Source organism: Mixophyes fleayi, chromosome 8, assembly GCF_038048845.1.
Source record: "Mixophyes fleayi isolate aMixFle1 chromosome 8, aMixFle1.hap1, whole genome shotgun sequence".
Classification (NCBI taxonomy): domain Eukaryota; kingdom Metazoa; phylum Chordata; class Amphibia; order Anura; family Limnodynastidae; genus Mixophyes; species Mixophyes fleayi.
This window is the reverse complement of record NC_134409.1, coordinates 103,679,376-103,707,086: the sequence shown is the minus strand read 5'-3', so window position 1 is coordinate 103,707,086 and position 27,711 is coordinate 103,679,376. Positions and strand designations below refer to the sequence as shown.

At 41.6% G+C, this 27,711-nt stretch overlaps 1 protein-coding gene across 1 annotated transcript; it reads right to left on the bottom strand.

Moving 5' to 3' along the window:
* RFT1 (RFT1 glycolipid translocator homolog) lies at positions 1-27,555 on the bottom strand. The gene is made up of 13 exons (XM_075183039.1): positions 27,322-27,555; positions 24,119-24,204; positions 23,420-23,536; positions 15,905-16,094; positions 12,106-12,207; positions 9,765-9,899; positions 9,255-9,333; positions 7,812-7,862; positions 7,426-7,556; positions 6,994-7,138; positions 4,660-4,765; positions 3,156-3,405; positions 1-1,722 (listed from the first exon to the last, which is right to left on the bottom strand). Exons 1-13 carry the CDS (start codon positions 27,385-27,387, stop codon positions 1,558-1,560), a joined length of 1,623 nt encoding a protein of 540 aa, XP_075039140.1. The 5' UTR covers positions 27,388-27,555; the 3' UTR covers positions 1-1,557.
* Positions 27,556-27,711: the final 156 nt, after the last annotated feature.

Below are 27,711 nucleotides of genomic sequence, written 5' to 3'. Positions count from 1 at the left end.
TGATAGAAAAATATAGTGGTTTTACTTCACTATCAGTTTAAAGACATCTTACAAATGTAGCAAACTTACATCCATTCTGTTACACCAATTATTGGAACTCAGAGGCTGGCTGGGGGACATCAGCCCCCAGGACGGTCCCATAATGGGCAACCTTGGGCTCTGTCACTGGGCTACCTGTCTTTTTTCGATTTAAAATGTTCCTAGTAGGCTACGGAGATGAGTCTCAACCCCCAACCCAGGCTACAATTTGCCAGTCAGCCCCTGTTGGACCTCCGCAGTCTTGTGCAGTCAAGAAGAAATCCAGCAGATAAATTAGGAATCTTGATGCTATGTTACTGGACATTAAGTTTGCTCAACAGATTACACAGCTGAAGTTCTAATGAACAAAGAACATAACAGTGATATTTATTACCAGTATCCTGTCTGTTCTCTTGCCTTTTGCAGTGGCCATGTATCCAATCAGAATGGACAGAATACTGTCTTATCTATATACTGTATGATGTTGTTTTACAGGTTAAGAGGTTGTCAGGATGTGCTATATGGCAAAAGTTGATCTGGTTACAATTGGTCAAATTCGTTGCTATACAATACTCATACATAGTTCATTGACTTAAACTGACCCCACAAACTGCACATATCTTAATAATGCCTGAACTTTTTAACATATGTCTGTTTTTGTCATTTCAAATCATATTAACCATTGTAGTCCACCTTGTAAAAATAATAAGTTTATTCACTTATTGAGATTGCAAATGTAGCAACTTTTTTAATTAATAAAACCGCTTTAATTATTTTGGATCACTTTTTTTTTTTTTTTTTTAAATCAGAAAGGGCCACAATATAATTATTTAATTATATTGTGGCCCTTTCTTTATTTTGGATCACTTTTGTTTTTTAATAAAATAAAGCATGTAGAGTCATTTACCAACATTAAACCCAGAATACATACAGAAACCTTCATAAATTAAAAAAAATACATTAATATATTACCATCCTCCATATATATTTAGCAGACATCTACTCTTCTACCTTTATGTTACACATTGGTCACTATAGCTCAGTATTTCCATTATCTAGATCGCGAGAGAAGGTTCCTAATCAGAGAATCATTTTAGACTTAAGAGTGCGCCCGTTACCTACACATAGTGGCAGCTTTGTATGTGCTGCAGCAACATTCAGCAGAAGGCAGTCCATCAATTTACTAGGAACCAGGGGCATCACTAAGGCATGAGCAATATTCTCATGAATATTTGTATAACCCAGACTGACTGCCTCTACTGTAGGCCGGCAATGAGTGGACTTTATTACCATCACTAAATAATATGTGCCTTAGAGTCATTATATATGTTCCTGAATCCTGCGCTCTATATTCCTTGTCTCTTATTATTTTTGTATATCCTCCTCTCCGATCCATGTCATACTCTCCCCCCTCCACCGTCTTGGTCTTTTATCTTAGTCGCTGCAGTCTTTACATTCTGACTTCCGCACCGAAGAAGGAATTCAGTAATATATCCGATAGTACATAGATTGCCAGACATGTGTTCGGCTCAGCCTCTGCTACACCTTCTTCTTTGGTTGTCTGGATAGGAATTGACTGTGTATGAAGTGGGTGAGTTTTCTTTCCGACAGGACAAGCGTAGCTAAAGTAAGGAAAAGACAGAGGGCTCCAACCACGATGTGAGCCAGGCGGGATGGCCAGCCCATGTCACAGCACAGGTTCATCTGTCAAAAGAACAGTAACAGTGTTAAAACAAGTCAGGCTACTGCTAACAGCACTCTGGAACATCTCTTGAAATATCCTAGGGGGAAAAGAAAATCATTCTATACTTCCTATGCAGACTGTGGCTTCCCACAGTCACTGAAACAAAGAGAAGTTAGCGAAGTCTTTAAGCTACATCATAGGAACAATATGCAAATAAGCCACTTATGCAAGAGATCAGACTCCTGGGTAATGCCATTTACATGGCAACCATTGCTCAATGCTTTGAGTTTGTGCTGACACGAAATATTCTATTACACAAAGAACAGCTGTAATGCAAATAGCATTACCCAGAAGTATATTCCCCTTAATAGGAATGGCTTATCTGCACAGTCATTGGAAAAACATCTGCAATGTCAAATAGAATTTTACACATTTTCTGGATGTTATAATATGCTTGCTCTCTCGCCAGCTGATATTGTGGCCCTTTCTGATTTAATAATTTAAATATATTTCTTTATTTGAACCAAAATCAGAAAGGTATTAAGTGGAAGAATACAATTCCAAGACATAAACAGAAGTCTTTTTTTCCCATGTGGTGACCTTCTTGTGACTTGATCTTTTAATTTTCTTATGTTCTTACTAGTTCTTGGCACTAAACCTGGTTTCTGATATACATTTAAAACACAGGTTAATATTTTTCCAGGATACCATTGTCAAAGATACCATTAACATTCTAAAGTTGGGTTCACACAAACAAGTTGACAACATGCTGAACGCAACTGCTCCCTATGCAAAACCGTTGACAGAAAAAAAAAAAATATGTTTTGCCACGCATGCCTCCCCAAATACCTTTTTTTTTTTTTAAAGGGCTCCAATGGGGCATCAGTATCACCTAGTCACATTGAAGAAAACAAACCATACAAAATAATCTACAAAGTTTTAAAAAAGGTACAAAAACTATTTGCCCAGTATCACCGCATGTGTAGTCCCAAAACATGATCAAAATTGTCCTGCTCATTGTTTAGTATGTACATCAGAAAGTACATATCACTGAAACAGCAACATGATACGGCTGCATGATCTGGTCAACGTGACCTACTGGCTGCAAAGCTAACAATAAAATATGGATCTTTCAAATCCCCCATCTTTTCTTTGTCCTTCCTCGTGTTTCATCTATTATCTGTTTTACTGTCAACACACAGAAGAAACAAACTGAATCAGGTTACTATTAAAGCAAGTTTGATGGCATTTGAGACGATTTTGGTTTGTGCCTAGTGACAGTTACTATGCAAACAGAAGTTTTGTACTACTGAGAAAAACTGTTTGTTTATTAGGTGACTGTCCTATTTCTTTGTATTTCACTACAACATAAAAGGAATAACAAAAAAAAAAAAAAAAAAAATCACAATGCAAGTATAAAACTATTGTAAGAAAAAAAAAAAAGTTTGGTTACCTCTGAATAGCCGGTCACCGCAGTACTGACAGCCAGAACACACATAACTGCTGGGGATGGGACAAGTCCAGAAAGAGGCTGGTAAGGGCTTTCCTTGTAATATCTCCTAATGTAGAGTAGACTGTGGGTGATCCGCATACCCATATTGAAGCAGTTTGCAAGGATGAATCCGATGCTGCCCAACCAAAGAGTCATGTAGTAGGAGAGGCAGAGAAAACTCAGCGAGAGACCCAACATGACATAGTTAAATCTGGTAAAGAGGTAATGGAGGGTATGAGAGACTGGCAGAAACCGAAAAATCAGGAAGATTTTACTAGATGTTTGCATGAGAAGCACAATTTGTATTTTTAAATCCATTCCGCTTGGATTGTTCCACTAACATGAAGTTGGCATGGTCATTCACTACATCCTACCCAAAGAAAAAGTTCCAATGGGCAGATCCTTTATGTATAAATGCACTCTATTCCTTTATATCAATATGAAGGGGTTTAAATCCCTTTCAAATAATATGCATTTGTAAATGAATTTGAACTAAAATGTGATCTGACCTTCATCTAAGAACTGATACAGTAAAAGATAAAGAGGATATTGTGAAATCCTACACAAAATAATTATATGGTTTCTTTTTTACTGAATACATTTATCCAACAATCACTGTACGATAAAAAAATATGTAATGTTTTACATTTATAAACTCTGTAGCGATGAGTTCAACAAAACATTTCCTTTTGCAGTTTTTTTGGCCAATTCCGCTCTACAGAACTGCTCCAACTTGCTCTAATTTCAGGTTAAGACACAACATTTCAATTGGGTTAAAGTCAATATTTTGGTTTGGTTATTCCAAAATGTGAAATGTCTTCTGCTCCAACCATTCTGTTGTATGTTTGCTCGTTCGTTTAAGATCAGCTCTGTATTGCATCTTGAATCAAACATCAAAAGCTTCGGCTATCTGATGTACTCTACTCCAAAATTCCCAGTACAATCAAGAATTATTTGTTCCTGCAATGATTTTGATCTGTTTGGATTCTTGAACTGCGAAAGTTAAAGCGGTAATCCCACATAGAAGTTTTTTTCCCCTTTAAATAGCAAGTTTTGTACCTTTGAAGCATTCACCTGATTTTTTTTCTTAGCTATTCTCCTACAAATCATTATCTCCTTTTCAAAATCTCTCTGCAGGGGAGACAAATATGACTGCTAGTCATACACATAGACTCCCAGGTCCCAGCATGTTATTATTTTTGACAACAAATTACAGACCCCCTCCCATTGTATACATTGATGACCAACTTTTGAGGAATACAAAGAATCCTTATTTTAGGATTTGTCTAAATCCTAAAAAACATTCTTCCAACGCATAAGTATTTATGGAGAGCGGGTTAAATCATTAAATATCTATTTTTAGCTTTTCACTGTGTCTTGTGCAGGCAGATCACACAAAATCGGGGTATGTAAAAAAACCCTTGGATTCAACTAAAATCAAAAACACACTGTTACATTCACCCACCTGTCTACCTCCTCTTTGCTCATTGAGGCGAAGGTGAAACACTCGGAGACCCCATTGATGGCCAGCAGAAGAACATACAGACAGTAGCAGCGCAGGAGAACAGGACCTATAAAACACATTGTTAGTGGATTTAGCAAGATGACACTTAAATGCATAATAATAATAACTTTATCTAGTAAAGAAATACAAATTGTAATTTTCCAAACTACATTTCTTAGACATTTTTTTCAGCCGGAACCACAAACTAACAATTTGTGGCCAGTGTCAGGCTATAAGCACTGATTCTATCTCAATAGTGGACTTGTCTAACTTTTAAGCCCCAGTATGTAAAACATTTACGTAAAGGGATGTAAATAGCACTTACTAGAAGTATTGTCTTTTGAAAAGCAGTTTGTTTAAATATATATTGCTAGTAATCTAAATCACTCTATAACCGTTTAATTGTTTCAGTGGGACTGGGCCAAACGAATACTATGATTAAATAGGTGTTCTTGTGCTAGAAAAGAATTACTCTGTATTCCCATATGTGTGTGTGGCTGGAGTCCTGGATTCCTCTCTCCCCATACGTACTATGGAACATGGTTTAATTTAATAACCTATAGGAAAGCGGTGTTACAAATGTTCGATTTTGCATTTTTAAATGTTGGAAGTCATGCCCACACTGTAGTGATAACAAGGAGAAAGAGATAGAATAACTGTTATAAATACTAGCCGTCACATGGTTAGTGTGACAGGATGGACCTCCTATGTCACCCTTGCCTTGCCACGGTCCCTATTCTGTATCCCAAATTCTGCCCTCTAACAGTAAGAGGGGCTTGCTGCTGCCACCACTAGGCTCCTTTGTCAACACCTAGAACCAGTTCCTTTTGGGTAACTGTCGCTGCTAGTGTACCCCCTTGATGGGGCTGGTACACCGGACCTCTTGCCTTCCAATCGGTGTTGCTGTTGATGGTTCCCCCTAGCCTATCAAACTGGCCAGAGCTGCAGGCAGTGGGCAGAGCATTGGTACTGGATTCCAACCTCAGAACAGCCGGATAACTGATTAGATTGGTCTAATCTGTAGGTCAGGAATTACAGCAGGAAAGAAATTGTCAAAGCAGGATCTTGAAGCAGTGATTTTTTATTAGCTCAAGTGTCCTAATAAGGTCGGTTACACACTAGTTTATGGTACTAGTGATCTCAGAAGGTACAGATGGAATAATGATACATTATATGGTCAAACAGTTCTCTTGTTATACAAAATTACACACATACTCTAGCAGGATGTAATCCAGCCTTTGACCAATCCAGGCTGCTTCATGCAGCCTGCGCATAAATCAGCCTGAAGGGGTTTAACATCTTTTTACATTGCTGCTAGTGGCACCATAACATCTGAGGTTTTAGATTGAATGTTTTACCATCAGGATATAACATTTTCTCTAATCTTGCATTCAACTTGCAAAACTCACTTGCATCATGAGATTTACGAAGATAGAGAGTCTACTAGCAAGTCTAATTACCCCCTCCTGTGCTATCAGGCAGTCAGACGTGTTGGTCACTCAGAGATGAAAGGTTGAAATAACACGAGTTTACCTGCCTTTAGACAGTTGCAAAACACACCCTTTGTCTACACATATGCCTAAATGGGGATTTCCTCTCGAAAAGTTACAAAACCAAATCCTGACATACTGTCTCAGAAATCCATACATTTCCGTGCAAAATACATACCAATATAAAAAAAAAGTACATTTGCAATAATATACAGCAGTGCACTGCACCCCTAATTAAAATAAATATCTTCGATTAGTTATTTCTATGTGATCCAGCCACAGTCAGTGTGTTCATTTTACTGGCACACTATCCTTTTTTTATTTAATGCAAAGTAATATCGTGTTGCATCATTTTTCTAGCTTCTATAAAATTTATTAAGTATACTTGAAGAGCTAACCAGGCATTAGAAAGCCAAGTACTTAGACTCTACCCCATAAATCCCTAATATCCCCAAAAGTCCTCTTGTCAAGCTGAAATGTGTGAAATAATTTACTGTACAACAGCTTGGAAGTATGGCCAGGGGTCTGATGCCACCAGGGGGTACCCAGGTAAATAAAAACAGAAAGGTCATATAGGCAGACACAATCTATCTTTGCTCAGCCTGGCCAGAGAGAAAACATAAAGCGATGTGTAGTATATCTGAACATTCCTATAAACAAACTTCCAAGGCAATGTTTAACTTTAAAGTGCCTTTGAAAGCAGTATCACACCACCGGATAACGGGAGGTGTGATTTTCACAAGTACACAGAAGACACAGCAGAGGTTAGCTAGACCTATCTCCCTTCACTCCCATTCCTTCTTACCAGAGCCTCCACTCAGCATTGATCCACCATAAATATCCAACGCCAGCTGGGAATATGCATATCCAAATGCAATGATAATCAGGCCAATCAATGACACCAGTTTCAGCAGTGACCGCAGGACTTTAGAGGCTTCAGAGATCTCCTCCTTTTGGAAACATAAAAAAGGATAGCAAAAAAACCGCTCTATTTTTAGAACATTTAGAAAAGTCCATCTCAATAAACATTTTACTGGTCTTAATTTAGACATCTCAGTACATATTAATGCAAATGTCAATTAAAGCATGAAAACTGTGGCTCACAAAACTGCCTATGTAGCAATGCAATGATAACATCAGGCTTTTCCTGTTCACACCAATAAAAAGGTTTTGTTTTCCATCAAAACAGATATTTTAATTGCCACTGTTGAGAAGATGTAGGTACACTTTGACGTACCTTTCTCTGGCTCCCGACATTTTTCCCTCTCTCCAAGACTTTGGCAAAATACACATAGAAACTCTCTTCTATAGGCAAGAAGATGAAGCGTGCCACCAGTGAGCCCAAGTTATTTATAATATCATACACTCCTGAGGAAAGACAGCAGATTGAGGGAGGTGTGAAGGCAGCTTCCAGGAGGTCTCCAACTTAAAATGTTCACATCACAGATATCACATTTCTTTCTAAACATTATTAATGTACAATTAGAATTACCCTCACATGACCTAAATATTTGACGTGCCAATTTAACAGTTATCCCATCCTAAAATACTGTGATTTCTTCATACTATTTAATCCATGGAACTAAAGCAATTAACAGTACTTCTAGATAGTGTCACACTTACCCTGATCTCCAAATGACAGCACATTCAGAAAGGTCATTACATAGCGTTCACCTGTGTGAGATACACAGAAATATTAAGATATAACCATCATAGATATAAACTCATTTATCTTTTTCCTCACTGCTCCCACATGTTGTATAACATGGCCGACACCCCAGACAACTTGTACCCAGGTATAACATGGCCGACACCCCAGACATCTTGTACCCAGGTATAACATGGCCGACACCCCAGACATCTTGTACCCAGGTATAACATGGCCGACACCCCAGACAACTTGTACCCAGGTATAACATGGCCGACACCCCAGACATCTTGTACCCAGGTATAACATGGCCGACACCCCAGACAACTTGTACCCAGGTATAACATGGCCGACACCCCAGACAACTTGTACCCAGGTATAACATGGCCGACACCCCAGACAACTTGTACCCAGGTATAACATGGTCGACACCCCAGACAACTTGTACCCAGGTATAACATGGCCGACACCCCAGACATCTTGTACCCAGGTATAACATGGCCGACACCCCAGACATCTTGTACCCAGGTATAACATGGCCGACACCCCAGACAACTTGTACCCAGGTATAACATGGCCGACACCCCAGACATCTTGTACCCAGGTATAACATGGCCGACACCCCAGACAACTTGTACCCAGGTATAACATGGCCGACACCCCAGACAACTTGTACCCAGGTATAACATGGCCGACACCCCAGACATCTTGTACCCAGGTATAACATGGCCGACACCCCAGACATCTTGTACCCAGGTATAACATGGCCGACACCCCAGACATCTTGTACCCAGGTATAACATGGCCGACACCCCAGACATCTTGTACCCAGGTATAACATGGCCGACACCCCAGACATCTTGTACCCAGGTATAACATGGCCGACACCCCAGACATCTTGTACCCAGGTATAACATGGCCGACACCCCAGACATCTTGTACCCAGGTATAACATGGCCGACACCCCAGACATCTTGTACCCAGGTATAACATGGCCGACACCCAAGACATCTTGTACCCAGGTATAACATGGCCGACACCCCAGACATCTTGTACCCAGGTATAACATGGCCGACACCCCAGACATCTTGTACCCAGGTATAACATGGCCGACACCCCAGACATCTTGTACCCAGGTATAACATGGCCGACACCCCAGATATCTTGTACCCAGGTATAACATGGCCGACACCCCAGACATCTTGTACCCAGGTATAACATGGCTGACACCCCAGACAATCATATTATATGAAGATTTACAAAAGAATCTCATTTAGATTATTTCACGTCAAGAAAATTAAGCTATTAAGTTTACCAACAGAGACACATCACTCAGTGTTTATTGTTTTACATTCATCGATATGGTAACTACCCAGGTTGTGGAGAGCCTTAAATACTCAAATAATGTACACATTCACCTTCTGTCAGGATCTGCTTCAGAAATGACTGCTTGAAGAAGCTCCATGCTAACCAGGTCTGTTTCCAATCTAGGAAGTCCTGTTGAATAGATATAATAACCCAACTGATAAGTATGATTGTCCATTGGGCACACTAACATCAAGGGGCTTTCTCCAGAAAACTGGGCTGCAGAAGAGAGATGTGTATGCTAAACACTATCACTGGAGCATGCTTTCTTGAAATAAAGCTAATCCTCCATTAGTCAATACTTAGAATTACCTAGAATTTCTGCCAAACGCAATAATTAATAATATTGGTTCATATAGCAATTAATGATTATAGAGTTTATCAGTGCTGGATGTGTCCATCTCACTTCTGCTTACAAGTTCCTAAACAAAACAGTCTTATTATTTTTTGTTTATTTGAGAATGATATTAAAGGAGTAATGATACATTTCCACAGACTCCTTACAGACAACTATATAGTATTTGAGGTTATTCATGCAGCTCACTGTCTATGGATTTCAGTACCTGAGATGCAGAATATCGGGGGAAAAATTCCATCATACTGCGGACAGGGAAAGATTTCTTCTCTGCCTTCTCGGAGCCCAGGAACTTTGCAAAGTAAAGTATGTAACACAAGGCGAGGAGGCTGGTGTACAGGATCTAGGTCACACAAAGCTCAGTTTGAGAGAAGGAAGGAGGCATATTAACTATTTACAATAACTGCAAAATAAAATACACAGCACCTAGTAAATGTTTAATGAATCTTTGCTAAAACTGTTGAATCTTCAAATTTATAGAGTAGAGTCCTACTGTTTTATTGACACAAAATAATGGAATATACAGTACTGTGCCAAAGTTTTAGGCAGGTGTGGAAGAAATACTGCAAAGTAAGAATTTTTTCAAAAATAGATCATTGTTAATAGTTTATTTTATCAATTAAATACAGGCAGGTACTTATCCATTATGCAATACCATCAGGGAGGCGTCTGATTGGCTCCAACTTTATTCTGCAGCAGGACAACAACAACCCCAAACATACAGCCAATGTCATTAAGAACTATCGTCAGCGTAAGGCAGAACAAGGAGTCCTGGAAGTGATGATATGGCCCCCACAGAGCCCTTATCTCAACATCATCAAGTCTGTCCGGGATTATATGAAGAGACAGACGGAATTGAGCAAGCCTACATCCACAGAAGATCTGTGTTTAGTTCTCCAAGATGTTTGGAACAACCTCCCTGCCGAGTTCCTACAAAAACTGTGTGCAAGTGTACCTAGAAGAACTGATGCTGTTTTGAAGGCAAAGGGTGGTCACATCAAATATTGGTTTGATTTAGATTTATTTTCTGTTCATTCACTTTGCATTTTGTCAATTTGAAAAATATAGACTAATAGCACTTCTATTATTGAAACCATTCTTACTTTGCAGCGTTTTTTTCCACACCTGCATTAAACTTTTGCACTGTATTGTATGTATAAGAAGTCCTGTAAAATGTATCATTATACATGGAGAGCAGTGATGTTCCTTGGGTCACATGACTCATTGTGACAGTGCTCCATGGTGTAAGGTATAACTGTCCACACCTGCATAACCAGATCACCTCCTACAAGGAACTTGCTTTGCTTGAAATAGAAAAGTGTTTGTATTGTAGGGACTGTATTGCTCCTCCTATCTTTATTATAAAATAAAAATAAAAATTAGAAGTCATCTGGTAGAAAAAGCAAAATTAATTTCCTAAGTCACCAAACTCCTTGGTGAATTCTAATATTCCTATATCTAATATCCATTATATACAATAGGAGATACATTCTTACTAACAGTGATAGCTGCCAGCTTTCCAGATTTCTGGCAGCCAAAAGTGGTGTGCCCTACCTAGGAATGGGTGTGGTGTCACTAACCAGGGGTGAGGAAACCGCAGATCAAATGCATGGTCTAGTTACTCCTGATTTTCCAATCAGTAATATTGGCAGTAGTATGCAGTGAGCAGATTGCCAACAGCAACGAATACAGTTTCCCAGATATCCTCTATACTATCATATAGCTTAAAAAAAGATTTTGTGTGGGTGAACCCTGAAGCAATGTTGTATTTTCTAGGTCAGTGATATTCAGTGTAGAATAGGCTAAATGTATATTCAGTAGTACAGACAGTCAGATAAACCCGTAGACAGTTTAAAAGAAAGGCTATCTGTCTTCTGTACATTACATAATGATGTAACTGTTTTGTCACTTGATGTTAGAGCGCTCCACTCTTAAAGGGCTCATATGCTGGGGACAAGCACTTTTGAAGTATTGATGAGAGCTCTACTCATATATAAAACACCAAATTTAAAGCTAAAATGCTTCAGGACGTGCGTTTTTTTAACAGTTTTTATAGGACTAAAATTTGAGCCCTACTAGTGGTTATACACAATAGATGTGTGTATTGTTCATATATAGGAAACAAAGTAGACACATATAACTTGTTTCCACAGCATGCAAAGAGGTAATCCATAAGTATCAGATCATTAGATCTGTTTTCAACTTTATCCTTTTTCCAATAATTCATATAGCTTAAAGGATAAATATGCCCTTATAATAAGGAGGGGATTTTGGTTTGTTATGTTAGTGTAATGGGTGCAAAATATTCTGTACAGAAAAACACACAGCTCTGTAGAGACACATAATGACCTAAACAACACAGAACTGACAAATCACTTTGGCTGTATCCTTGTTGCACTCCACAAGAAGAAATCTGAGAAGGAAAAATAGTTTATAAAGAGAAGTTATTTTGTCACAATGCTCTTTACAAGATTACATAGATTGGATAAAGTAAAACGGATGGCCTTGTCTAGAGAAACTGTTGCTTACAGATATTACATATGTGTTACCTGAGCCAGTGAGAAGATGAGGAGGCCCCAGTGAGGACATAGGAGTACCAGAATAACCGTGATAGAACAACGGAGAATTATTGCAAGACTCTCAGCCATCACCTACAATACACAACATTGGAAAGAAAATATATAGGGCAGCAAATAAAAAATATAGTCACCAGCCATACATCCTGTAACTAGTAATTGTGTCTTTCATACCTAAAGATATTTATCAGTGTGGATTATTTCTTTTTCTGTTACTATACAGGTGCAAAATTTAAAAATGTAATTCTGGCCATATGTCTATTCATTGGTTAGATACACGGGGGTAAATGTATTATGGTCCGATTTTTTTTCAACTCGCCGGAAATCGGCGAGTTTACAGCCGAAATTTAAAGTGGCGCTGGCTTGTAAAGGCAAGTTTGCCTTTACAAGCCAGCGCCGCTTTAAATTTTAGCTGTAAACTCGCCGATTTCCGGCGTGTTGAAAAAAAATCGGACTATAATACATTTACCCCACGGTCTAGTAGAGTACAAGGAACTGCTATCTCTAGGGGGCTGGGCAGAGGCATTGCCCAACATTGGATTTCAACAGAATAGTGCAAAGAGCTATTTTACTAGTGATTTTCGTTGGGCATAGGACGCTGCCCTGGGTGCATGGCATATGCTTAGAACTGTGTATGCCTGGCTTCCTGAGATGTAGGCCAAGCAGAAAAAGGTTACATAAATTCGATTAAAGAGTGTAGCTACCAAACAACCTGGGGTAGAATAGGTTATAGTCACAAAATAGACTTTTCAAGTCTATTTTGTACATTTCTTAAACACTGCCAGCAAAGTGGACATAATCCTTTAAATACAGCTAATTTTGTTTGGAATGTGCCTTATATTTTGTGACTAATGGGTATATTTACTAAACTGCGGGTTTGAAAAAGTGGAGATGTTGCCTATAGCAACCAGATTCTAGTTATTTAATATATTGCACAAAATGACAGCTAGAATATGAATGGTTGCTATAGGCAACATCTCCACTTTTTCAAATCCGCATCTTAGTAAATATACCAATTAGTATTTCATCTTGCATGTATTGCAATGTTAAAGCACTGGAAATGCTATGTGTGTTATTTTGGAACCTTAATGTATAACTGTGTGTGCTAGAAATAAGGATTTTTCACCTATATTTTTCTTTAACAAAACGCTGTCATCTGTACATATAAAAAGGCATTAGTGCTTTTAAAATATCTAATAATTATTTTTCCCAGTGCATATGTTAGAAAAATGGTCAAAATGTTGCTATTTAAAAAGAACCTTTAAAACCTAAGAAAGGGATTTTCGATGGGTAATGTTTACCCCTAGGGAGACATGGCCCTGGAAACAACTGACTCCTCCTCATTATATATGACCAACATCTACACTTTTTCAAACCCGCAGTTTAGTAAATATACCCCCAGGTGCCATAGACTGGCAGTTTATTTAGTTACACTGTCATTAGATTTATTTTCAGATCTGCACATGGTGCTGAAAAACTTCAAATTGGAGGGACCTGGGATATAGAGCATAAACTGGAAAGATGGATTTCTGAGAAGATCATGTATGCATGATGGAATATTGCTCCCCATCCCAGGAGACAGGCATCTGTAATGAGGAGTTGCCAAACTGCAACGGAGAAGCGTCTACCTACCCTCAAATAGGAGATATACATTCACCACGTTGGGGATGAAACTATACTGTGAAACCGGATGGGACCCTTGAGATGCCCGAGAGACCATTTCCAATAACAGCGAAATGCATTTTGAATAGAGTGCATGGGGAATTGCATGTAAGGCACTGCTTCCAGGATAAAGGCTATGATCTCCACTACCCTCATACACTGTCAGATGGTAATAGCAGTGGGTCATGGTTTGGAGGGCGTTACAAAAAGGATATCAGATATCCCAGATTGACAGTGAGCATCCAGGGTTACAATATGTACTGAGAAGAGAAATAGATGAGACCCAACCACTTCCATGTTCCCTAGGTCCTAGTTGGTAGACAACTACTGCTTTGACCAGACTCGGGATGTTCCCATGTACAAATCCAGAAGGGCTTATTTTTGGGATGCTAGCAAGCTGGGAGCCTGAGGCTGCAACAAATGATCCCATGACTGTTTTGCACCCAGGCAGCAAAATAAACTCTTGTGGTTTTTAAGTTATTTTGGGTCTATTCTAGAGATGAAATTCTTCCCACCTGTAGCACCCTTGATTATCTTCTCCAGTTGCAGCTGAAGAAAGCCTTCCTTGAAAAAAATCAGCAAAGGCAGGGATCTTTTAAATGTATTGGCTGCTGACAAAGATTTGAACCAGAGAGCTGTGAAAGCCACCACTTAAATCAGTGAGGATCTGGACACTAGTCTAGCAGAATCAAAGGCTGTGTTCTCCGCCAAATGCTGCTTTCACCCTGCAGCAGTTGGTCTGCACAAGTGAATATGGCTTAAGGCTGGACTAAGCACAAAGCCAGAGGTGGAAGGTAAGCTCTCTGAAAAACTGTCTAACCGCTTGTTCAAGGGATCATTAAAAAAACAGTGTCCAGAAGAGTAATCGTGATCCCCCTAGACAGATGTTAAGGTAACAAACTAAATTAAGGACCTAGTCCAAGCAGGTTCGAGGACAAAAACGTCCAAGGTACTATGGCTTCCCTCTGCTAGGACAGGTAGGTAAGAAAAGCGGTCCAGAGACAGTGAGACCAAGCACGCTCTGGTTCAACACATCCTGATTTGCTTCAGGCCCTGTGAGTGCTCCCTGGGCTTGCCAAAGGATGAAGCGGGGTACAATTGTCCCCAGGTAATTTAGTTTTCTGTTTGGCACAGACATAACTATTAACCACCAAGATTGGGGTTCTAGTGCCCTTTTTCAAGACTATCCTGCTACCTCCTAAAGTAAGCAAGAGTCACCAATTAGGATAGCTAGAGAGCAGAGAGGACGGACAATACCGTTCCCTAAAAAGGTGCAGTCCTGGGGGAGCAGGATGCGGTCCTCATCAGAATGGTACAATTGTGCCTCCAGGGAAGGCTGGAATAAAGAGTGGATGATAACCAGGCTGCCTTGACAGGCTAAAGGCCATCTGGAGGCACTAGCAGGTCCAGTACCTGTAAATTGCAGCCATGCTAATGGCCAGTTGTATCACATGGAGGACTCACATGGTCCCGCACTCTTCTAGTCTATAGGCGGCAGATACTTCTGGGAGTTGCAGAATCTTCAAAAGTTGTAACTTTTACAAATATAATTGAAGAACTATTTACTTAAAAATTTAATTAATTAGTGTCTCCTGAGTATAAAGATAAAAATACATTTGAAAAAAAAAAAATATTGTCTTTTTGTCTGAATACGCATGCACAAGTCTAACACGGTAAGAGTCCTCTTACTGCTGCCAGTCAGTATGGCCGGGGAGGCGAGTATCGCTCATTGTTCATTTGGGAAAAATCTTAAGTCTCCAAATGAGTAGCTGTATGCTTTGATTTGGGTGCAGAAGTCCTAAATAAATCTGGATCTCTATACACCAGTTTATACAGGATATGTTGAAATGGCAAATAAAGTAGCCTCTGCTTCTCTGGTTTTAAATAGTGGGTGGTCTGCAAGTAGTTAAAAAACTAAAATACAAGTAACTAAATAACATGAAATTGTACAACATTCTATATTTAAAAAGCATGTGGCATTAAAGTTCTGTTGCACCTTATTCCTTTTCTCATGGACACGAATGTTGCTGGTAGCGTAAATGTCGGCAATCAACAGTGTCTGTGTCTTGTGGGGTTTTTAATAAAACAGTGTATGATTTCACATAAATACCTTTAGCCTGACAAAGAGATGAGCTTGTGCAAGCACCCAGAACGGTTCTGCAAGGAGTTCAACCACTGCAGAAAATCCAAATGCCACAACTCCAGTGCCATAGTGTGGGATCATTTCTGGATCTGGAACCTCCAGTACTCTCAGCCATATCCAGCCTAAGACCAATGACCAGCAGATTCCTAATGGCACCCTAAAAACAATACACAACAGAAAAATGTCAGACTATAGTTGATCCTTGACTTGGTTTTTTATATTTTGAAATTAAAGTGGTCGCATACACCCTAGTATATATTTTAAAGAAAGCTGCAGTTCTAATGCACAGAATACAAATATAAGTATATATTTTATGTCATCTTCTACAGAACAGGATGTTCATGTGTTGAATACAGCAGGAGACCACGCTATTGTATAGTTATGCTGGCCACAATAGTTGTAATCCTCACCCTCACCTACAAGGCTCTCTCCCACTCTACTGCCCCTCACATTTCTAACCTCCTCTCCATTCACACTTCATCCTGCTCCCTGCGATCGGCCAATGACCGTCGCCTCTTCTCCACCCTGATCACTTCATCCCACTCCAAAATCCAAGACTTCTCCCGAGCTGCCCCTCTTCATCGGAATGACCTCTCACACTTCATCCGACTGTCCCCTAATTTGTCCTCCTTTAAGTTGGCACTTAAAACTAATGTTTTCCTCAAAGCCTACCAGCCATCCACCTAACCTTCTTTCCATGCTTGAATACTTCACCCTCTCTCATACCCCACTCTTGCGATTGATCCCCTCCTCTGACTCCCTTGTGCATTTCCCTTGAGTGGGGCCCTCTTTCCTCTTCTTTCTCTACCTATTCTTCTGCTCCTACATCACTATGCAAGTTATGTTTGGAGTCTTTGAAGTCCTGGGGGTATATTTACTAAACTGCAGGTTTGACAAAGTGGAGATGTTGCCTATAGCAACCAATCAGATTCTAGCTGTCATTTTGCAGAATGTACTAAATAAATGATAACTAGAATCTAATTTGTTGCTATAGTCAACATCTCCAGTTTTTCAAATTCGCAGTTTAGTAAATATACCCCCAGGTATTTTTTGTTTAATGTTTGATACTGTTTTAACCAGTATGGTCTAATGTCCGTTTCTGTATGGAGCTGCGGAAATTTTGTGGCGCCCTGTAAATAACGGCTAATATTATTATTATTATTATTATTATTATTATTAGCCCAGTAATAACTGTGAAGTCTGATGATGATTGAAATTGATCATGGTGGTAAATGCAGTTGGAAGATGACCACTACGGACCTGTCTGCAGTCACTTTCTAACCACATTAAAAGACCTCAGTCAGAAGTGAACAGCCTGATCTTGTACAATTTGGCCTCTTACATATGGCCAAACTGGACATTGATCCAGCTCTTGACATTAGCAGTACAAGCTGCTTAAATATGTATATATAATTTCACATATCTTCAACGCCGTGAAATGAAGGGAACTTTCATTATATTGGATCAAACTTGAGTTTAGCTACAATGTTCTTTTAAAGTCCTAACCTGTGGAGTAGGGCAACATCAGTGTTAGGAACTTACCTTGTCCCCGTTCCGCTGCGCTGTCAGCGGGAGCTGACAGCGGTGTCCATGTCTTCAGCGCTGCTTCTGTTAGCGCTGCCGCACTTCCTGCTTCTCTCTGCTGCTGATCATGTGACTCCTGGGCGGGGAATTCAAACTCCTATATCTTCCCTGCTCTGACACGCTGCCTGTGTCAGAGCAATGTGTTTCCTGTTCCTGGCTACAGTTCCTGTGTCCTGACTCCTGTGATCCTGCTCCCTGTTAACCCCTCTATTCCTCCTACTCCTGTGTACCTACCTGGCTGTGTGACCGACTATTCTCTGGATCTCCCTCTGGCACCGTATACCTGATACCTCCTGTGTACCGACCCGGCTGTGTGACCGACTATTCTCTGGATCTCCCTCTGGCACCGTATACCTGATACCTCCTGTGTACCGACCCGGCTGTGTGACCGACTATTCTCTGGATCTCCCTCTGGCACCGTATACCTGTTACCTTCTGTGTACCGACCCGGCTGTGTTACCGACTATTCTCTGGATCCTGCCACGCACCCATTGCCTCCGTGCATCTACCGGTTACTGTTCCAGACCTACTACGCCTGGAATTCACGGTTAGTGCCTGTACTTGCACCGCATTGTCTATTTTCTTGTCTGCCTGCCATCACTTAGAACTTTCTCCCTTACGTCAGTAGGCTAATCTGGGGGCCGCGACCTGCGGTTCTTCGGCAGCTAAGCCCACACTACCTTGCGGTGGTTCTTGGTGAAGACCGGAAGGCCGTTAGACTCCGCGCCCTAGGTAAGCCTGTGCTAATACTGACTAAGGCATCAAGATCGTAACAGTTTGCTCTGACCCTTATCTAACTGATGGAAGCGACAGGGAATCCCACTGCGAGAGTACTACTGGATAACTTAGCGGCTCAGGTTGAGGAACAGGGGAAAAATCAAGAACAGTTATTACAGATTCTGCAGACTCTGTCTAACAGGTTGGATACGCTCCAAGCAGCTCAGGTGGCAGCTCCTAATCCTCCACCTGCTCCGGCCCCACAGCCTGCCCCCGCTCCAAGCGGTTCAGCTGTATCTGCCCCCACCACCTCTCAACTCCGCATACCTAACCCACCCAAGTTCAATGGGGATCCTAAGGAATGCCGAGGCTTCTTGAACCAGTGTGCTATTCAATTCGAACTTTTGCCCGGGAACTTTCCTACACAGAAAACTAAAGTCGCCTATATTATTTCCTTATTGTCTGGTCAAGCGCTTGCCTGGGCTTCTCCTCTCTGGGAACATGATGACCCCATTCTCCATAATTGTGCCACTTTCTTGGAAACCTTCAGACGCATCTTTGATGAACCCGGACGAGTCTCCAGTGCAGCTTCTGGACTCCTCCGTCTGCGCCAGGGTACCCTTACTCTGGGCCAGTATGCCCTTCAATTTCGCACTATGGCGGCCGAACTTCGTTGGAACAATGAAGCTTTAGTGGCCACCTTTTGGCAAGGCTTGTCCGATCGTATTAAGGACGAGCTAGCAGCCCGAGAGTTACCCACTAACCTGGATGCTTTGATCTCTCTCTGTAACCAGATTGATATACGTTTCCGTGAACGCACTCAGGAAAGAGAGAGTTCCCGTCGATCTACCTTCCGTTTGGCTCCTCGCTTCCAAAGTCCTATTACACCGGAGGAAGAGCCTATGCAGTTGGGAAGAGCACGTTTATCCCAGGAGGAAAGAGAGAGGCGGTTCAAGAATCGTTTATGCCTTTATTGCGGGGAACCCGGTCATGTCCTGAGTCAATGTGGGAAGCGCCCGGGAAACGATCGGACCTAACTGATGACGGAGAGACTAAGTTAGGTATGAACATTCTCTCTCCTATGGATTCTAGTTTTTCTATCCAAGTTATTCTGCAATATACTGATAAACAATTGTCTCTTCCAGCGCTTATTGACTCCGGTGCAGCGGGGAACTTTTTACGAGCTGACATTGTAGAGCGGTTATCATTGCCTAGGCAACCCTTAGATCCACCTATTGCCATTACAGCTATAGATGGCAGTCGTATCATTGGAGGATCCATTAAGAACAGAACTGTTAACATGTCTCTACGCATTGGAGCCTTGCACACTGAGGAAATCTCCTTCTTAGTCATTCCAAAGGCTATCAACCCGTTGATCTTAGGCCTACCTTGGCTCAGACTTCACTCCCCCACTTTAGATTGGCAGAAACCGGAAGTTCTTGCATGGGGTTCAGAGTGTCATTCCCGATGTCTTCCCAGGATTCATAGACCCGCTATGGGTTGTCTCCCAACACCCTCCGGTATTCCTCCTCAATATCATTCGTTTTCTGATGTCTTTTGTGAAAAGGAGGCTTCCAAGTTACCCCCTCATAGACCTTGGGATTGCTCCATTGAATTGTTGCCGGATAAGATGCCACCTAGAGGACGGGTATTTCCATTATCTCTACCCGAATCAGAGGCCATGTCCCTATATATTAAGGAGAATCTAAACAGGGGTTTTATCCGGAAATCCTCGTCACCAGCAGGAGCAGGGTTCTTTTTCGTAAAAAAGAAGGACGGCGGATTGCGTCCTTGCATAGACTACCGTGGCCTCAACGCCATAACGAAAAAGAATAGGTACCCCTTACCATTAATCTCTGAACTCTTTGATAGGATCAAGGGAGCTTCAATTTTTTCTAAGCTGGATTTGAAAGGGGCCTACAACCTTATCCGTATTAAACAAGGGGATGAATGGAAGACGGCGTTCAATACGCACGATGGGCATTTTGAGTATCTTGTCATGCCATTTGGACTTTGTAACGCTCCTGCGGTTTTTCAAAATTTTATTAACGAAGTCTTTCAGGATTTCCTGTATCAATTTGTTGTCATCTACCTTGACGATATTCTTATTTTTTCACCTGATATTATTACTCATCGCCATCATGTCTCCTTGATTCTTCAACGCCTTCGGTCGCATCATCTGTACTGTAATGTGGACAAGTGTGTCTTTGAAAAAACGCATCTTCCTTTTCTTGGTCACGTGGTTTCTGGCTCCGGATTACGTATGGACCCTGAGAAATTAAAGGCGATTTCTGATTGGCCCCAACCGGTTGGACTTAAGGCCATCCAGCGGTTTATTGGATTCTCTAATTATTACCGCCACTTTATTAAAGGGTTTTCGTCTGTTATTGCTCCCATCACTTCCCTGACCAAGAAATCTGCCAACGCTAAGACCTGGCCACCAGAGGCGGTAGAGGCCTTCAAGTATCTTAAAGAAGCCTTCATATCGGCACCTATTCTTCAACAGCCAGATTCTTCCTTCCCCTTTTTTCTCGAAGTTGACGCATCCTCCACTGGAGTAGGAGCTATTTTGTCTCAGAAGAATTCTACTGGAAAGTTTTCTCCCTGTGGCTTCTTTTCTCGTAAATTCTCATCCACCGAAAAAAACTACGGCATTGGAGACAGAGAACTACTTGCTATCAAATTGGCCTTGGAGGCCTGGAGACATCATTTGGAGGGAGCCAGATTTCCTGTTACTATTTTTACGGATCACAAGAACCTGCTTTATCTACAAACTGCATCCTGCCTCAATCCCCGTCAGGCCAGATGGTCGTTATTTTTTTTCACGATTCAATATGATCATTACCTTCAGACCAGGGTCCAAGAACAAGAAGGCTGATGCCCTCTCTCGTTCCTTTGATTCTATGGATACCGAAGAAGAGAGTGTTAGGTCTATTCTAGATCCAGAATGTATTTTGGCTACTACTCCTACTCGGGTGATCATTCCTCACGGGAAGACTTTGGTTCCTCCACATCTCCAAACTAAACTCCTTAAATGGGCTCATGCCTCCCGTTTTTCTGGTCATGCCGGTATAAAGAAGACCTTGGAATTTATCTCCCGTAGTTATTGGTGGCCGGCTATCCGTTCGGACGTTCGACAGTTTGTGACGGCGTGTTCCACTTGCGCTCAGAATAAAGTTCCTCGTCAGGCTCCATACGGTCTGCTGCAGCCTCTGCCAATTCCGGATCGACCTTGGAGTCATCTCTCCATGGATTTTATCACAGATTTACCCTCCTCCAGAGGGTTCTCAGTAGTGTGGGTGGTCACCGATCGCCTTTCCCGAGCCGCTCATTTTGTGGCATTAAAAGGTCTCCCTTCTGCTCCTGTTCTGGCTCAACTCTTCATTAAAGAAATTTTCCGCCTACACGGCTGTCCAGATATTATCGTTTCTGATCGAGGAACTCAGTTTGTGGCAAGATTTTGGAGGGCCTTTTCTCGTCTTTGTGGAATTAAGTTAAATTTCTCTTCTGCATATCATCCGCAAAGTAATGGTCTCACGGAAAGGACGAATCAAGAATTGGAGAAATTCCTCAGATGTTTCATTTCAGCTAAACATGATGATTGGGTTGATTTATTACCTTGGGCAGAATTCGCCCACAATAATAATTCACACGACTCTACCTCCATTTCTCCCTTTTTTGCTCTTCAGGGATTTCATCCTAAAGTTCCACCCTTCAAAGAGTTAACCGCTTCTGGGGTTCCTGCAGTGGATTCCCTTCTATCGGACTTCTCGTCTAGGTGGGATCTTATCAAACGCAAATTACTTCACACCTCTGCCATCAGTAAAAAAGCATTTGACAAAAGAAGAAGACCGTCTCCACTACTCACTCCTGGTGACAAAGTGTGGTTGTCTACAAGGAATCTTCGCCTGTTGGTTCCTTCTAGGAAATTCGCTCCCCGATTTATCGGTCCCTTCAAGATCATTGAGGTCATTAATCCGGTGGCCTTTAGATTAAAATTACCCCCTACCTTGAGGATTCCCAATGTCTTCCACATTTCCCTTCTCAAACCACTTGTTGTTAACAAATTCTTCTCTTCAAGAAGACCTCCTGCTGCTATTTCTGCACCAGATCAGGAATTTGAGGTGAAGGAGATTCTAGATTCTCGGATTTCCAGAGGTTCCTTGCAGTTCCTGGTTGACTGGAAAGGTTACGGTCCTGAAGAGCGTTCTTGGATTCCTGCACGAGACCTTCATGCTCCGAGTTTGTTGAAGAAATTCCATACCAAGTTCCCTCTAAAGCCTTATAGGTTGTCCGGAGGCCACCCCTGAAGGGGGGGGTACTGTTAGGAACTTACCTTGTCCCCGTTCCGCTGCGCTGTCAGCGGGAGCTGACAGCGGTGTCCATGTCTTCAGCGCTGCTTTTGTTAGCGCTGCCGCACTTCCTGCTTCTCTCTGCTGCTGATCATGTGACTCCTGGGCGGGGAATTCAAACTCCTATATCTTCCCTGCTCTGACACGCTGCCTGTGTCAGAGCAATGTGTTTCCTGTTCCTGGCTACAGTTCCTGTGTCCTGACTCCTGTGATCCTGCTCCCTGTTAACCCCTCTATTCCTCCTACTCCTGTGTACCTACCTGGCTGTGTGACCGACTATTCTCTGGATCTCCCTCTGGCACCGTATACCTGATACCTCCTGTGTACCGACCCGGCTGTGTGACCGACTATTCTCTGGATCTCCCTCTGGCACCGTATACCTGATACCTCCTGTGTACCGACCCGGCTGTGTGACCGACTATTCTCTGGATCTCCCTCTGGCACCGTATACCTGTTACCTTCTGTGTACCGACCCGGCTGTGTTACCGACTATTCTCTGGATCCTGCCACGCACCCATTGCCTCCGTGCATCTACCGGTTACTGTTCCAGACCTACTACGCCTGGAATTCACGGTTAGTGCCTGTACTTGCACCGCATTGTCTATTTTCTTGTCTGCCTGCCATCACTTAGAACTTTCTCCCTTACGTCAGTAGGCTAATCTGGGGGCCGCGACCTGCGGTTCTTCGGCAGCTAAGCCCACACTACCTTGCGGTGGTTCTTGGTGAAGACCGGAAGGCCGTTAGACTCCGCGCCCTAGGTAAGCCTGTGCTAATACTGACTAAGGCATCAAGATCGTAACAATCAGGACACTACAAAGACAGTACTCACGCCAGCCAGGTGAGGTGTATGGTGTGCCTCCAGCTCTGCTGTGTGGAGTGGCTCAGGCAGGCTCTCCGAAAGGCTTCTCGTGCAAGGAACACTATGGTAGTATAAAAGAGGGTCAGCCTGAAGAAGAAGAAGCAAAGATGAATGTCAGAAACACATTGCTGAACGCAGAGGCAAAGGCCAAACCATTTTCTCATCTTGTGTCAGAGGTACTTTTCTTTGGTCAGTTGCATGTGAGAAATCTGCAACACTTCCTGCTCTTTGGAAGGATATATGTTTCATGTCTCTGGTGGTTTGGAATTCTCGTGGGGAACAGGCTCTGCAGGTGAATAAGGGTGCGTTGGAAGATTATGGAGTGAAAGAAGGTGTCCTGAGTGATCATCAGAATTGATCTATCTTGTGAGTATAATCACATGTGGAAACTTATTCAGGATTCCACTATGTGATATTTTTGAACTGTATCCAACATTTTGTTTTATGGAAAACTGTTTCAAGATTGCACTTAGTGTTATTTTGTAACCATATTTAATATTGTGCTATATGTTTGCACTATGGCACAACATCTTCATTATTATTCAATCTGAGATGATTTATACATTTTATTACTATCTTATTGTATGCCTCTATTCTTTAGGTTGGTATTTAATAGAGATCTATAATGTAAATGTAGCCTGTAATAATAAATAAAATGCATAAACTCACCGAACATTTACGATACCAATGATTTCCTTGGAGACATACCGTAGAGTGAAGGCGTTTAAAGCAAAAGTGAGCACACGAAAGAAAATCTATAAAAAGAAGAATATATACTGAATCTGGATGACCTTTACAAAGCCAAGTCTTTGACTATTGCTGTATGACTAAATGGCTGGAAACTGCCATTGTGGAGCACGGTGGCTTAGTGGTTAGCACTTCTGCCTCACAGCACTGGGGTCATGAGTTCAATTTCCGACCATGGCCTCCTTATCTGTGTGGAGTTTGTATATTCTTCCCGTGTTTGCATGGGTTTTCTCCTACACACCAAAAACATACTAGTAGGTTAATTGGCTGCTATTAAATTGACCATAGTCTCTCTAGGCCTGTGGGTGTGTTAGTGAATTTACACTAAGCTCCAATGGGGCAGGGACTGATGTGAATGAGTTCTCTGTACAGCTGCGGAATTAGTGGTGTTATATAAATAGCTGATGATGATGAACTGTCAAAACTGACTCAAGAAATTATAGACTATAATTAATGCTGCATAATGACAGCTGATCATCAAAACAAGCTAATTAGTGTCTTAGTTTCATGTACCTCAATGCAGGTAAAACAAGTGCTGTTTCTATAAGTCTATGTGATAATACAACAGGAAAGGAATAAATAGAGAAGTGTTTAAATTAAATGATGGAATTTAGTTTATGCAATTTGTAATTAAGTATTAGAAGTTGCCAGCTCTCAAAGTATTTTTATATAAATTTCCCGACACATTATTATGCCATACTTACCAACTTTTTAAAGTTGGTGTCCGGGAGACTCTCTGCAGAAGGTGGGCGTGCGGGGCGCCGAAATCGCGTCATTTTGGCTCCGCCCCCTGAGGTAATGACGCAAATCGCGTCATTTGACAGTGGGGGGCGGGGCGCTAAACGCCGCGATTCACCGGGAATCGCGGCGTTTGGGATCTAATTCTGCCCACTTCACTAGGAAGTGGGGCACTTCCTAGTGAAGTGGGCAGAATTCGGGAGATTGCCACACTCGCCTGGGAGACTCTCGCAAAATGCGGGAGTCTCCCGGACATTTTTGGGAGAGTTGGCAAGTATGTATTATGCTAGATCACAATTTGTCCTGAAAAGTGCAACAAAAGGGTCATCGGGGATTGCAAACTGTTCACAATCATAAACAATCTCAAAATAATTGATGTGGCTCCACTAAGATGTCTGTTATATGTTGCACTTGATGGTGCTTTCAGTGCACTCTGAACACTCAGAAAATCTGGGTCCACTGAAACTTTTGATGAACAGTCACTCTGTATGTATGGGGACACACTATGAACACTTTGGATGCAAAGCAATGTAACAAGAGCACTAGGGGCTTCATCAAGTGTTAGGAGACAATCCAACTAGCAGGTGCCATTTTGCACCTTGGCAAAACCAAATTGTACTGCAGGGACCACAAATTTAAAATGTGAGGACTGATTTAGAGTTGTGAGAGGGATGAGCCCTAGCTCAAGTATAAATCAAAAGGTTAAGCTACAACTGGCCAGTATTTGTATGGTAACATAGATTGTCCAGGGGCAAATTTGCACCGTTTGGCTGGATTTGCTTCTTACACTAAATTAGGCCCAAAGTGTACAAGGACATATTGCAGCAGGCAGGAGAATTTTTTTTTTTCCGCTGTCAGATTCACTAACAAGGAAATATTTTAAATGTATGTTTTGTGAATTCCTGACTGTGCTATCTGAAACATATACAAGGTGGTATATTTTAATTTACATTTAGATAAGTGTTTCAATGAACAGGGCATTATCTATAAAGCTGTATTGCCACATAATGGGCCTGATTCATCAAGAGATGTAAGTGGCAATTTCGTGCACATCATCCGCAAACCCAGAACCGCACCATACGCCACAGAACACAGCCACGTTCAGTTACTCTGTGAGCACAAAGGATACTTACTACAGGCTACAGGGCGGGGATTGGACATTTATACGTAGTCAATGTACAGTAAGGACATGCCAATCTCAAGCACATGCAACAGCGTCCGATCGCAGCTCTGGGCATCTCTGTGGTATTTGTTTTTTAGCCGTATCTCTTGCTCAAGCTACAGGTCTAGTCTAAGTGCCGATTACTAGTGATGACAGCTGAGTGTGTATGCTATTACACGTGCTTACAATCAGGAGCAACTGTACAAATATATTTTATGTACAGTAGACTCAGAACATACTAATAAATGTATTTCATCATTAATGTCTATATTATTAACAAATACCATAATTGAATTTTTTTTTCTTCTGTGCGTAATTTTTCAATTTTATATTCCACATATATACATCTGACGTATCCTGCAACGTCTTGTCTAATAGAGCAGTGCAAACGTACACCCATCACCATAAGTATCCGTTCCCTGTTGAATTCAGGCATACGTATACCCGATTTTTGTGCGTTCTAAAACAAACACACATTGCGCTCAGTGGGGGTTTACCGTGAAATCACTATGTACCATTGAAGCATCGCAGCAGATATCTCAGATATCTGCTGCTTTGCATTTCCTATCGTTTTTCTGAGCACTCCCCATAACAGTGTATGGGAAGTGCTCAGAACCGCTATGTATTAAAGGCTAACTAGAGAAAATGTTCTCTTTTTTTACATGTTAATGTACACCATCTGAAGCTGGCGCCATCTGAAGCTGGCGTACATTAACATATCTGAAAACTTTCGCGCTGTCCAGCTCTGCTCTGAAGAGCAGAGCTGGACAGCGCATGTGTGGAGGGATCATGTGATCCCTTCCTGTCAATCATCCTGCAGTTTGCCGGCCAGGATAATACTGCGCATGCACCAACTATTCGGTCGGTGTATGTGCACTAACAAAAAAAAAAAAAAAAAAGAGATCACCGCAGCCTTGAAAAATGAGAAAAGTCTGCGATGATCAGGTGAGTCACTTCTCAGGGACAGCAGGTTATCGGCACTGCTGTCCCTGAGAAGTTTTTTAATACATAGCCGTTACTTTTCAATCCTTATCAAGGAGATAAGGATTGAAAAGTATCAAGTCAAAAAAACGAAGGGTCATAAATAGACCCCAGTGTGCGTGCCATAATGAATCAGGCACAGCATCTATAAATAAACTCTTGTATGCAGACTAAGGCAAGTGTGACCTGCTCATTGCATGTGAAAGTTGAGTTTCAGACTCATACAAATGTATTTATACTGTACCTGTAAGATCATAGTATAAGAAGCCAGTTTGGTAGTGTCTGTGAGTACATCTTGCTGGGATCCCATTCTAGTGACAAGCTGTCAATATGGAGACGTGATGAACCGGCAAAGCTACTATTTTCCTAGTCCTCTCATACTGTATTGTACCTCCTATTATGCGAGTCTAGCGCAGCCATCTTTACTATGGGCGAATTCACTAATGGTAATAGCTAGATCCCCTTTACCGAAAGGACCTTCTCACATCAGCATGTCATGTGATCGCTGCAGTCACGTGGTTCACAGGGGAGGGAGCTGCTCTCAATGCTCCTGTGTAGCTACTGAAAGTAATAGGGAATCGGGTATATTGCAATATTTCTACTGAATTTAGATGGAAACATTGTTTCCTTGTCA

Coding starts and splice junctions, on each gene's coding strand:
- RFT1 (XM_075183039.1), bottom strand. CDS start 27,387: ATGGGATCCCAGCAAGATGTACTCACAGACACTACCAAACTGGCTTCT. Junction 12,208..15,904: donor ATCTCTTTGTCAGGCTAAAG/GTATTTATGTGA, acceptor TGTGTATTGTAG/GTGATGGCTGAGAGTCTTGC. Junction 7,863..9,254: donor GAAGCAGATCCTGACAGAAG/GTGAATGTGTAC, acceptor TATCTCACACAG/GTGAACGCTATGTAATGACC.